We start from the raw sequence: 12,144 nt of genomic DNA on the forward strand, positions 1-12,144 counted from the left end.
TGACTTGTGTTCATTTCTCATTCACTAAATACATCCTAAATACACAACTAGCAGTGGGGCTAATAGCATGGATTCATCATCGCTACCGATTTGTTAAAGTAGGTCTCAAGCTAATTGCTCACTGGAAATACACCATAATATATACTAACAGTTAATATCATATGAGTAAATCTAATAACTGAGGACATTGAGAGAAACATAGAAACATTTAAATAACATGTATTCTCTTCTCTCTGTCTCCCATGGCAGCGAGACGTCAGTTTCCATAAGGTTCAAAGCCAGGTAGGAGGCGGTGTGGGCATCTCATTTTATAATAGCCCTGTTCACTTTCATTTCTCATATTTTCTCTGGAAAAACACCATTGTCCCTCTCTCTGAAGTATTTATTAACGAAACACTCGGGTGTAACCCGAAATATAAACATCTCTGAATAATCTTGTTCTGTACAGGAGTGAGTTATTGTACTGTAATACTTTCCATTTCAAGAGAGACCGACTAACTAGACATTGACAGAGAGATATGCTACAGGGGCGCCTGGCGGTTAGTCTATCTACTTATTCTACGTCTCGGTGTTGACATCTGCCACATTGCATCCCACGATGACTTTCGTTTTAGTCAGGCAACAAACATTGCCAGGCAGTGGGGACTCGTTAAAGACATTTAACAGCCTTGAGGAGAATCTTAACGCTTCAGAAGAGTTGGCTGGGCCCACAGACATGAGAGTGACCTTTTTCCAGGTCGTTGCCTCAGGGGTGATGTGATCACTCAGGAATGGCCTGATGGTAGTGGAAGACTCTGGGGGAGATGCACTGTACAGTGCATTCGGAAAGTATTCAGACCCCTTGAATTTTTCCACATCTTGAAACGTTACAGCCTTATTCTAAAATTGATTAAGTTGATTTGTTTCCTCATCAATCTACACACAACACCACATACTGACAAAGTAAAAACAGGTTTGTAGAAATGTTAGCAAATTTATTACAAAATAAAAAACGGAAATATAATATTCACATAAAAATTCAGACCCTTTACTCAGTACTTTGTTGAAGCACCTTTGACAGCGATTATAGCCTCGAGTCTTCTTGGATAGGACGCTACAAGCTTGGCACAACTGTATTTGGGGAGTTTCTCCCATTCTTCTCTGCAGATCATCTCAAGCTCTGGCAGGTTGGATGGGGAGCGTCGCTGCACAGATATTTTCAGGTCTCTCCAGTGATGTTCGATCGGGTTCAATTCCAGGCTCTGGCTGGGCCACTCAGGGACATTCAGAGCCTTGTCCCGAAGCCACGCCTGCATTGTCTTGGCTGTGTGCTTAGTGACGTTGTCCTGTTGGAAGGTGAATCTTCACCCCAGTCTGAGGTCCTGGGCGCTCTGGAGCAGGTTTTCATCAAGGATCTCTCTGTACTTTGCTCTGTTCATCGTTCCCTCGATCCTGACTAGTCTCCATGTCCCTGCCACTGATTTTTTTTGTCAGCAACGGGTGTAGCAGAAAAAGGTCCCATGATGCTGCCACCACCATGCTTCACCGTAGGGATGGTGCCTGGTTTCCTCCAGACGTGACGCTTGGCATTCAGGCCAAAGAGTTCAATCTTGGATTCTGAGCTCAATTTTCGAGTCTCAAAAGGGTCTTACGTATTTGTAATACATTTGCAAACAAAATGACAACTGTTTTCGCCTTGTCATTATGGGGTATTGTGTGTAGACTAATGAGGAACATTTTTTATTTGATCAAATTCTGTAAGGCTGTAATGTAACAAACTGTATAAATAAAAGTATGTGGACACCCCTTCAAATTAGTGGATTTGGCAAATTCAGCTACATCGTTGCTGACAGGTGTATAAAATCGAGCACACAGCCATGCAATCACCGTCATAGGTTTCAAGCCATAGATCACCATGCGCAATGCCAAGCGTCGGCTGGAGTGGTGTAAAGCTCGCCGCTGCCAGTGGACTCGAGATGAATCACGCTTCACCATCTGGCAGTCCGATGGACAAATCTGGGTTTGGCGGATGCCAGGAGAACATTCGGATGCCCGAATGCATCGTACCAACTCTAAAGTTTGGTGGAGGAGGAATAATGGTCTGGGGCTGTTTTTCATGGTTCGGGCTACTGTAGACCCCTTAGTTCCAGTGGAGGGTAATCTTAACGCTACAGCATATAATGACATTCGAGATGATTCTGTGCTTTCAAGTTTGTGGCAACTGTTTGGGAAGGCACTATCCTGTTTCAGCATGACAATGCCCATGTGCACAAAGGGAGGTCCATAAAGAAATGGTTTGTTGAGATTGATGTGGAAGAACTTGACTGACCTGCACAGAGCCCTGACCTCAACCCCATCAAATACCTGCACAGAGTCCCCGCATCAATGTTCACTCAATCCCTGCTATTGTATAACAAATCCATCACTCTTTGTGGACAGTGAGAGACCGAGAGGGAGAGAGAGAGAGAGAAAGAGTGTGTGTGTGTGCTTATTAAAACCAATGAGTGAGACAAACCCAAACGGTCAGAGGTTGGGTGCACCCCAGGGACTCATCATTTATTAGAAGATTCAACCATCAATCAATTTGACAAGCGCTCTCTCTGCCACTGAGGCGAGACAGGGGCGGGTCATAGGCCTTCCTTTATGACCATTGATGTGGCTACTTCCTCCAGACGAGAGAGCGACTGCAGCACAGTGTGTTTAGCACGACACATACTCACACTGCACCAGGCTAACAGTGAGGTGTACACACACACCCATCACAGGTTCAATCACGTCACAAAAAACGCAATATAACTTAGGTAATAGAGCTAATTGATGACAATAATAAGCTTACAGGTAGTTAGATGACGTGCCTCAGAGATAGGTGTCTATCTATGTCTCTTCATGGTTGAGGCCGTGAGGGAGGGCCAGGGGGTGATAGAATAGACACCCACAGTGAAGGTGACATAATACCCATAAAACCTAGCGGTCAAACAGGGAAATGGTTCCAATCGTTTTTTTATAGCATTCATTTTCCCCATAGGGGATTTTAGAAACACTTAAAACAAGGGCTGTGTTTCTGCTTCGCCTGTTGTGACAACCATGTAAATCTCTCTCGGACAAGGTGACTTTTAGCAATATATTCGGCTCCGTCTACTCTCAGGTTTGAACATGCTAATTAGCGTCAAAGTGGACATCATGCAAAACCACAAATCCCTGCGAGCACCTGCACGTCACGTCTTGTGTCAACTTAAAACTTGTACAAGACAGTTCACAGAATTGTCCGTTTAAAGAAATGTAGCCAATTTATTCAATACTACATTTAGCCAACATTAGATAGTTAATCCAGAGATTTGGCAGTCTCGTTCAGACCATCATGGCATTTGTAGCTATTTATGATAGCCACATTAGCAGCTAATTAGCATTTCATCTTGTGGGGTTAAATACAGGTGAATATATTGATAAAAGTCAGCTTGTCCTAGAGAGATTTACACGTTTATCAAAACGTCATGCCAGGGTGAGCCTTCACTGAAACACAGCCCTTATTTTAAATGTTTCTAAAATCCCCTATGGGGAAAATGAATGGTGTAAAAAACAATTGGAACCATTTCCCTGTTTGACCACTAGGTCTTATGGGCATTGTGACTCATACTGTGGTACTCTATAGACTGGGAAGGAATTCCCTGTTCGATATGAGGAGCTTCCTGGAATGAGTGGGAGATGACCTTTGTGGTAGACTTAATTGAAGTGGGAAGGGGCACACTCACCGACTTGGAGGACTCAAGGTATCCAGAGGAGAGGGTGTCTCGGCTGCTGCGGCTCTTAGAGCTGAGGTGTGGCGAGGAGGAGGGCGAGTCGTCGATGTAGGGCAGGATGTCATGGTGGCGCCTCTGCTCCTCCGCACGGTCTGCATCATAACCATAAGTGGGAGGGGTCCCCGTGAATGGACCATCTGTAAGTGGAGGGAACAAACGTCAGTCAAATAATTTCTAGTCGTGATCATGTTGTTGAGTCACAGTATATACGTTTCTTTATCCTAGTATGTCTAGGACAGTTCCGTTTGTAGGCCAAATTCCTTCAAGGCCAGGAGGCTGAGTACAGTGCAGAGTTCTGGGAAGTGTGTGTGTGTAATGCTGAGTGGAAGGCATCTGAGTCAGAATGTCAGAGACCTTTTGGTCAACCCCCCACACACATACATACCCCCCACGACAGCTGACCATGGTTCATGTGTGCTGATTGGCCTCTGAAACCTCTCTCTGTCTCTCTCGCTCTCTGTGACTCTCTCTCTGTGTCTCTCTCTCTGTCTCTCTCTCTGTGTCTCTCTCTGTGTCTCTCTCTCTGTCTCTCTCGCTCTCTGTCTCTCTCGCTCTCTGTCTCTCTCGCTCTCTGTCTCTCTCGCTCTCTGTCTCTCTGTCTCTCTCGCTCTCTGTCTCTCTCGCTCTCTGTCTCTCTCGCTCTCTGTCTCTCTCGCTCTCTGTCTCTCTCTGTGTCTGTCTCTCTCCGTGTCTCTTTGTCTCTCTCTCTCTCGCTCTCTGTCTCTTACTGTGCCACTCTCTCCGTCTCTCTCGCTCTCTGTCTCTCTCTGTGTCTCTCTCTGTGTCTCTCTCTGTGTGTCTCTCTCTGTGTCTCTCTCTGTCTCTCACTCTCTTTCTCTCTCCTTCCATGCAGCCAGTCTCCTCTCTCTCCTTCCATGAGTACAGCAGAGTAATCTAACCTCTATCTAAGTGTGAGATATCCCACTCTCCCCTGCCTGCCTGGGTGTCCACTGCCCACTGTGCCCAGAGCCTACTGCCCATAGTGACTTTCTGTCTGCCTACTGGCTAGTGCCCACTGCTGCAAGCCGCCCTGCAGCGGCATGCTGCCAGGCCATGCCAGGGGAACACAGAGGGACTGTCTGTCTGATGATGGGCACACCGCCTGCCCGGTGTCCGCCCAGTACCCCATGCCAAGGGCCATTAAGAGAGACACTAGTAAAATATGTGCCAGAGGAACACTCACAGATGACTGTGTGAGTAGAGTAGTAGTCTGTGATGGCTGTAATCACAACCAAGAATGGCCTACCTGACCACACAAGACTACGACCACCTCTGAATACAACAAGGTATCTGCTGCACGAGAGAAGATCTTATGGCAGAGGGGCGTATCAGGACAAAACACCACGGTAAGTAGAGTAACAGAGTTGTTTACCGTGCCTTAGTGTTGAAGTACAACCACCCACAACTCAAAGACATCCAAACACACATTAACTAAGTCAACCTGTCAATCCCCTAAGCATGTATTCTGTACAGGCCTGTATTAGTGGTCTGTTTGTGTGTGTTATGATTGAAGACTAATTGTATGCGCCTGGCCTCAGAGCAGTAGGGAGGGATTAGATATCATAAGGCAGTCATGGGTCAGGGGTAAGGTCACTGTGCTTTAGCTCCTAGCCCCTGGGAACATACCGTAACTCAGACCCATCCATAGACAGTCCCCTCCAGGCCCAGACAGAGTCTACAGTATAAGAGCCCCTCGAGCCCAGTGAGTCTCTACCCCCCCCCTCCCCTCTTTGCACAGGTCCTCCATTTGTCCGCTGGCAGGCTCCACAGCTGCAGTCATACTCATTCTGGTCACACCCCAGCTCCCGCTTCCTGCCTAACCCCGAGCAGTCCCCACATGGGAGGAATCCAGCACGCACGCACGCACACACACACACACACACACACACACACACACACACACACGCACACGCACACGCACACACAAACCCTCGCCCTCATCTCTCATTGATTTCCTCTTGGAACCATTGGCAGCCCAGCCATCGCCAACAGGGAAAAACACAGTGAAATCACATTGGCATGGAAACGTTTTTTTTTTTGGGGGGGGGGGGGGGGGGGGGGGGGGTGTAAGAGGCCTTTTTCCCCAAGCAGGTGGAAAAGTACAACCACACAGGGGAAAGCAGGTGTTCAGATGCCATGGCAACGCATGGGTCTTTTCCAAAACACCAGAGGGCGAGGTCTACAGAAGTATCATGTGACTTGACTTCCAGAAACACTGGTCTACTGATGCCAGCTCTAGGTAACTGTATAAAGGACACCTACTTCGGTGCTGTTATGAACGGTGTACTTTTCTGTGCCTGGGTGTGAGTGTGTGTGTGCGCGTAGGTTAGTGTGTGTATGTGTGTCTGCCGCCAGTCCGCTAGCAGTGTGAAGGAAACCTCTGCCCCTGGAGCGTGACATGGCGGAGTCTCCCAGCCCTCCTCTGCTCTGTAGCCCTGTCGTTTCCTACACTGTTCCCCCTCTTTTCCTCCTCTCCTTCTACCTCTCCTCTCCTCCTCCAGCTGAAGGCGAGGCAGACTGCTGCCCTGACATCTGGGAAGGCCATTGGCTTCTAGTTGAAAACAAAGTGAAGAGGCCTCTCCACAGACAGACTGTTCTATTTCTGGTGTACACACATTATTCTCATGCATATACACACACATACGTCCCAACCGTGTAGGTGAATACACACACATACCACCCTGCATACCACTGCTGGCTTGCTGCTGCTGGCTTGCTTCTGAAGCTAAGCAGGGTTGGTCCTGGTCAGTCCTTGGATGGGAGACTAGATGCTGCTGGAAGTGGTGTTGGAGGGCCAGTAGGAGGCACTCTTTCCACTGGTCTAAAAAATATCCCAATGCCCCAGGGCAGTGATTGGGGACACTGCCCTGTGTAGGGTGCCGTCTCTCGGATGGGACGTTAAATGGGTGTCCTGACTCTCTGAGGTCATTAAAGATCCCATGGCACTTATCGTAAGAGTAGGGGTGTTAACCCCGGTGTCCTGGCTAAATTCCCAATCTGACCCTCAAACCATCACGGTCACCTAATAATCCCCAGTTTACAATTGGCTCATTCATCCCCCTCCTCTCCCCTGTAACTATTCCCCAGGTCGTTGCTGCAAATGAGAACGTGTTCTCAGTCAACTTACCTGGTAAAATAACGGATAAATAAAATAAAATAAAATTAAAATTAAAATTAAATATGCGCATTCAAGCATTTTTCCTAATCTCTTGTGTACAGTCGTGGCGAAAAGTTTTGAGAATGACACAAATATAAATTTTCACAAAGTCTGCTGCCTCAGTTTGTATGATGGCAATTTGAGTATACTCCAGAATGTTATGAAGAGTGATCAGATGAATTGCAAGTCCCTCTTTGCCATGAAAATGAACTGAATCCCCCCAAAAACATTTCTGCTGCATTTCAGCCCTGCCACATAAGGACCAGCTGACATCATGTCAGTGATTCTCTCGTTAACACAGGTGTGAGTGTTGACGAGGACAAAGCTGGAGATCACTCTGTCATGCTGATTGAGTTCGAATAACAGACTGGAAGCTTCAAAAGGAGGGTGGTGCTTGGAATCATTGTTCTTCCTCTATCAACCATGGTTACCTGCAAGGAAACAGGTGCCGTCATCATTGCTTTGCACAAAAAGGGCTTTACAGGCAAGGATATTGCTGTCAGTAAGATTGCACCTAAATAAATAATTTATCGGATCATCAAGAACTTCAAGGAGAGCGGTTCAATTGTTGTGAGGCGCCCAAGAAAGTCCAGCAAGCACCAGGACCGTCTACTAAAGTTGATTCAGCTGTGGGATTGGGGCACCACCAGTACAGAGCTTGCTCAGGAATGGCAGCAGGCAGGTGTGAGTGCATCTGCACGCACAGTGAGGCGAAGACTTTTGGTGGATGGCCTGGTGTCAAGAAGGGCAGCAAAGAAGCCACTTCTCTCCAGGAAAAAGATGAGGGACAGACTGACATTCTGCAAAAGGTACAGGGATTGGACTGCTGAGGACTGGGGTAAAGTCATTTTCTCTGATGAATCCCCTTTCTGATTGTTTGGGGCATCTGGAAAAAAAGCTTGTCTGGAGAAGACAAGGTGAGCGCTACCACCAGTCCTGTGTCATGCCAACAGTAAAGCATCCTGAGACCATTCATGTGTGGGGTTATTTCTCAGTCAAGGGAGTGGGCTCACTCACAATTTTGCCCAAGAACCCAGCCATGAATAAAGAATGGTACCAACACATCAACCAAGAGCAACTTCTCCCAACCATCCAGGAACAGTTTGGTGACGAACAATGCCTTTTCCAGCATGATGGAGCACCTTGCCATAAGGCAAAAGTGATAACTAAGTGGCTCCGGGAACAAAACATCGATATTTTGGGTCCATGGCCTGGAAACTCCCCAGACCTTAATCCCATCGAGAACTTGTGGTCAATCCTCAAGAGGCAGGTGGACAAACAAACAACCCACAAATTCTGACAAACTCCATGCATCGATTATGCAAGAATGGGCTGCCATCAGTCAGGATGTGGCCCAGAAGTTAATTGACAGCATGCCAGGGTGGATTGCAGAGGTCTTGAAAAAGAAGGGTCAACACATCAAATATTGACTCTTTGCATCAACTTCATGTAATTGTCAATAAAAAGCCTTTGACACTTATGAAATGCTAATTATACTTCAGTATTCCATAGTAACATCTGACAAAATATCTCAAGACACTGAAGCAGCAGACTTTGTGAAAATGTATATTTGTGTCATTCTCAAAACGTTTGGCCACGACTGTATTTGTGATTTAAAATAGATACTAGTGCTTGGATACTGAAGGAAAGCTTGACGTAAACACACAGATGAAACGTTCAGTGACTAAACTCAGTCAGTCCCTGTGGTGTAGAGAAAGAGAGAGAGAGAGAGAGAGAGAACGAAGGCGGGAAAGAGAAAGACTGGGAAAATGTATGGAGTAGGGCAGAGACAGAGACAGACACAGAGAGAGAGAGAGAGAGAGAGAGAGAGAGAGAGAGAGAGAGAGAGAGAGAGAGAGAGAGGAGTGGCCTGAGGCAGACCCAGACATGCATCAGGCAGAAAGCACTTTTCCTAAGGGAGGGAGGGAGAGAGGGAGAGAGGGGAAGGGAGGGGGAGAGAGGGAGAGAGAGAGGGAGGGGGGAGAGAGGGAGAGAGAGAGGGAGGGGGGGGGAGAGGGAGAGAGAGAGGGAGGGGGAGAGGGAGGGAGGGGGAGAGAGAGGGTCGCTCCTGCCCACAACGCATTTATGGAGCGAGAGAAGATGAGAAGAGGAGGAGAAGACATGAAGAGAAGAGGAGGAGAAGACGTGGAGAGAAGAGGAGGAGAAGACGTGGAGAGAAGAGGAGGAGAAGACGTGGAGAGAAGAGGAGGAGAAGACGTGGAGAGAAGAGAAGGAGAAGACGTGGAGAGAAGAGAAGAAGACGTGGAGAGAAGAGAAGGAGAAGAGAAGGAGAAGACGTGGAGAGAAGAGGAGAAGACGTGGAGAGAAGAGGAGAAGAAGACGTGGAGAGAAGAGGAGGAGAAGACATGGAGAGAAGAGGAGGAGAAGACGTGGAGAGAAGAGAAGGAGAAGACGTGGAGAGAAGAGGAGGAGAAGACGTGGAGAGAAGAGAAGGAGTAGACGTGGAGAGAAGACGTGGAGAGAAGAGGAGGAGAAGACGTGGAGAGAAGAGGAGGAGAAGACGCGGAGAGAAGAGGAGGAGAAGACGTGGAGAGAAGAGAAGGAGAAGACGTGGAGAGAAGAGGAGGAGAAGACGTGGAGAGAAGAGGAGGAGAAGACGTGGAGAGAAGAGAAGGAGAAGACGTGGAGAGAAGAGGAGGAGAAGACGTGGAGAGAAGAGAAGGAGAAGACGTGGAGAGAAGAGGAGGCGAAGACGTGGAGAGAAGAGGAGGAGAAGACGTGGAGAGGAGAATAGAAGACATGGAGCACAGCACATCTCACCTCACCCAGCATAGTACACCCCCCCTCACCCAGCACAGTACACCCCACCCAGCACAGTACACCCCACCTCACCCAGTACACCCCACCTCACCCAGGCCGGGCCTAATGTAATGCTACAGTGCTCAAGGCCCTTCTCTTAATCCATCTATTTGGCTATTTCCATCCATAGTGTCTTAGTGTCTATGACTGTTTCCTATACAGAGCAAGTTCCTCCGTCCACCAGGTTTCCTCTACAGAGGGGCCCAGAGGATTAGGGGGACTCAGCTTTACTGAGTCTGTGAGGGAGCAGGTCTGGATCGGGGAGATAAATTGGACACACCCCTGCCCACCCCGCATCTCCTCCAATGTGGCAGGTTTTATTAATGCTCCCGAAATAAGAGTGTCAACAAATGTGTGGGTTTGGGGGGCAGACCTCTAGAGAGGGGGCGGACCTCTAGGGAGGGGGCAGGAGACTGAAGGAGAGAAGGGGCGGAAAATCAGCCAAAATGGAAATCTCAGCTAAAGCATAGCTGTGGGCACAGAGCGGGATCAAATGAAGTTGATCACAGCGTTGCCGTGGTAATCCCGTTTTGCCACGCTTGACAGCAGCTAATATGATAAGCGCTGTCACCGTCTTGTCATTAAGGAAGGATGGGGCCGTAAAATGCTTGGGTGACTGTACCAGCGCCTCAATACCCGTCAGGAATGAAACACCCTGGGTGGGGCACTTCTTTATTGACCAAACCCAGGAGGGAGTCTCAAATGCCACCCCATTCCCTTTATAGCGCACCACTAGGCCCAAAGGGCTCTGGTCAAAAGTAGTGCACTATAAAGGGAATAGGGTGCCATTTGGGACACAGACAAGGAGACAGACAGGCAGGAGACTGAGAAGGAGAGGCGACACCTCACAGATAAAGTACCTCCCTGATCTAGGCAGTGGTGAAAAAAGTACCCAATTGTCATACTTGAGTAAAAGTAAAGATACCTTAATAGAAAATGCCTCAGGTAAAAGTGATCGCACAATTTTCTTGTTTTTTTTAATGTATGGATAGGCAGGGGCACACTCCAACACTCAGACATAATTTACAATTTACAATTTCTAAAGCATTTGTGTTTAGTGAGTCCGCCAGATGATGACCAGGGATGTTCTCTTGAGAAGTGCGTGAAATTGGATCAATTTCCTGTCCTGCTAAGCATTCAAAATGTAACGAGTACTTTTGGGTGGCAGGGAAAATGTATGTAGTAAAAAGTATATTATTTTCTTTAGGAATGTAGTAAAGTAAAAGTTGTCAAAAATATAAATAGTAAAGTACAGATACCCAAGAAACTTTAAAAAACATTTTACACAAGTACTTTACACAACTGGAAGTAGGTCTAGCTCATCAACAGTAGGACCTACTAATTTACAAATCACACCAAACAATGTGCCTAATGTCCAGCCGTCTGTAGAAGTATGAATGATAATAAGCCAATCAGAGGGAATCTCTTTGAGCGGTGCATAGCGTGATCATCTCGGTGGAAACACACCAACGGCAGCGCCGGTTAAATTACCTGGGAACGGAGCCAAGGCGGACAGTGTCTACCCCACAACACCCTGCGCCCCGCTGGGGAGAAAATCATCCCTTTTGTTTCAGTGAGGAGGGGATGAGTCTGAAAACACAGACGCAGGGGGGGGGGGGGAGTCAGCCCTACAATCACACCAGCTACACACACACACACACACACACACACACACAGAGAGAGAGAGAGAGACCGAGAGAAATGAGGACATGGTGTGGTGTGTAGTACAGTGTGTTTGTCCCAGAGTGTAGCAGGTATTTCCACATCAGTAGCCGAGAGCGTTCCATTTCAACGTGTGTATAGCTATCAGCTGTTACTCTGAAAGAGACAGACACATAAGAAACAATGAGAGGTATGCCACACTATCCTACCCTGGCCGACAGAATCCTTCACATCAACGACCACGCTATCCTACCCTGGCCGACAGAATCCTTCACATCAACTACCACTCTATCCTACCCTGGCCGACAGAATCCTTCACATCAACGACCACGCTATCCTACCCTGGCCGACAGAATCCTTCACATCAACTACCACGCTATCCTACCCTGGTCGACAGAATCCTTCACATCAACTACCACGCTGTCCTACCCTGGTCGACAGAATCCTTCACATCAACTACCACGCTATCCTACCAGACAGAATCCTTCACACCACGCTATCCTACCCTGGCTGACAGAATCTTTCACATCAACTACCACGCTATCCTACCCTGGCCGACAGAATCCTTCACATCAACTACCACGCTATCCTACTCGACAGAATCCTTCACATCAACTACCACGCTATCCTACCCTGGCCAACAGAATCCTTCACATCAATTACCACGCTATCCTACCCGACAGAATCCTTCACATCAACTACCATGCTATCCTACCCTGGCCGACAGAA

At 47.7% G+C, this 12,144-nt stretch overlaps 1 protein-coding gene across 3 annotated transcripts in view; it reads right to left on the minus strand.

The window, feature by feature from the left end:
• Window positions 1–12,144, minus strand: part of LOC110509728 (breakpoint cluster region protein) — a 131,026-nt gene that overhangs the window by 36,265 nt on the left and 82,617 nt on the right. For all 3 annotated transcript variants that reach the window (XM_036967543.1, XM_036967542.1, XM_036967544.1), the window contains exon 2: window positions 3,729–3,913. In XM_036967543.1, coding sequence (XP_036823438.1) covers window positions 3,729–3,913 — 185 coding nt within the window. The remainder of the gene's footprint in view (window positions 1–3,728; window positions 3,914–12,144) is intronic.

The sequence above is a fragment of the Oncorhynchus mykiss genome, chromosome Y (assembly GCF_013265735.2).
Source record: "Oncorhynchus mykiss isolate Arlee chromosome Y, USDA_OmykA_1.1, whole genome shotgun sequence".
Classification (NCBI taxonomy): Eukaryota; Metazoa; Chordata; class Actinopteri; order Salmoniformes; family Salmonidae; genus Oncorhynchus; species Oncorhynchus mykiss.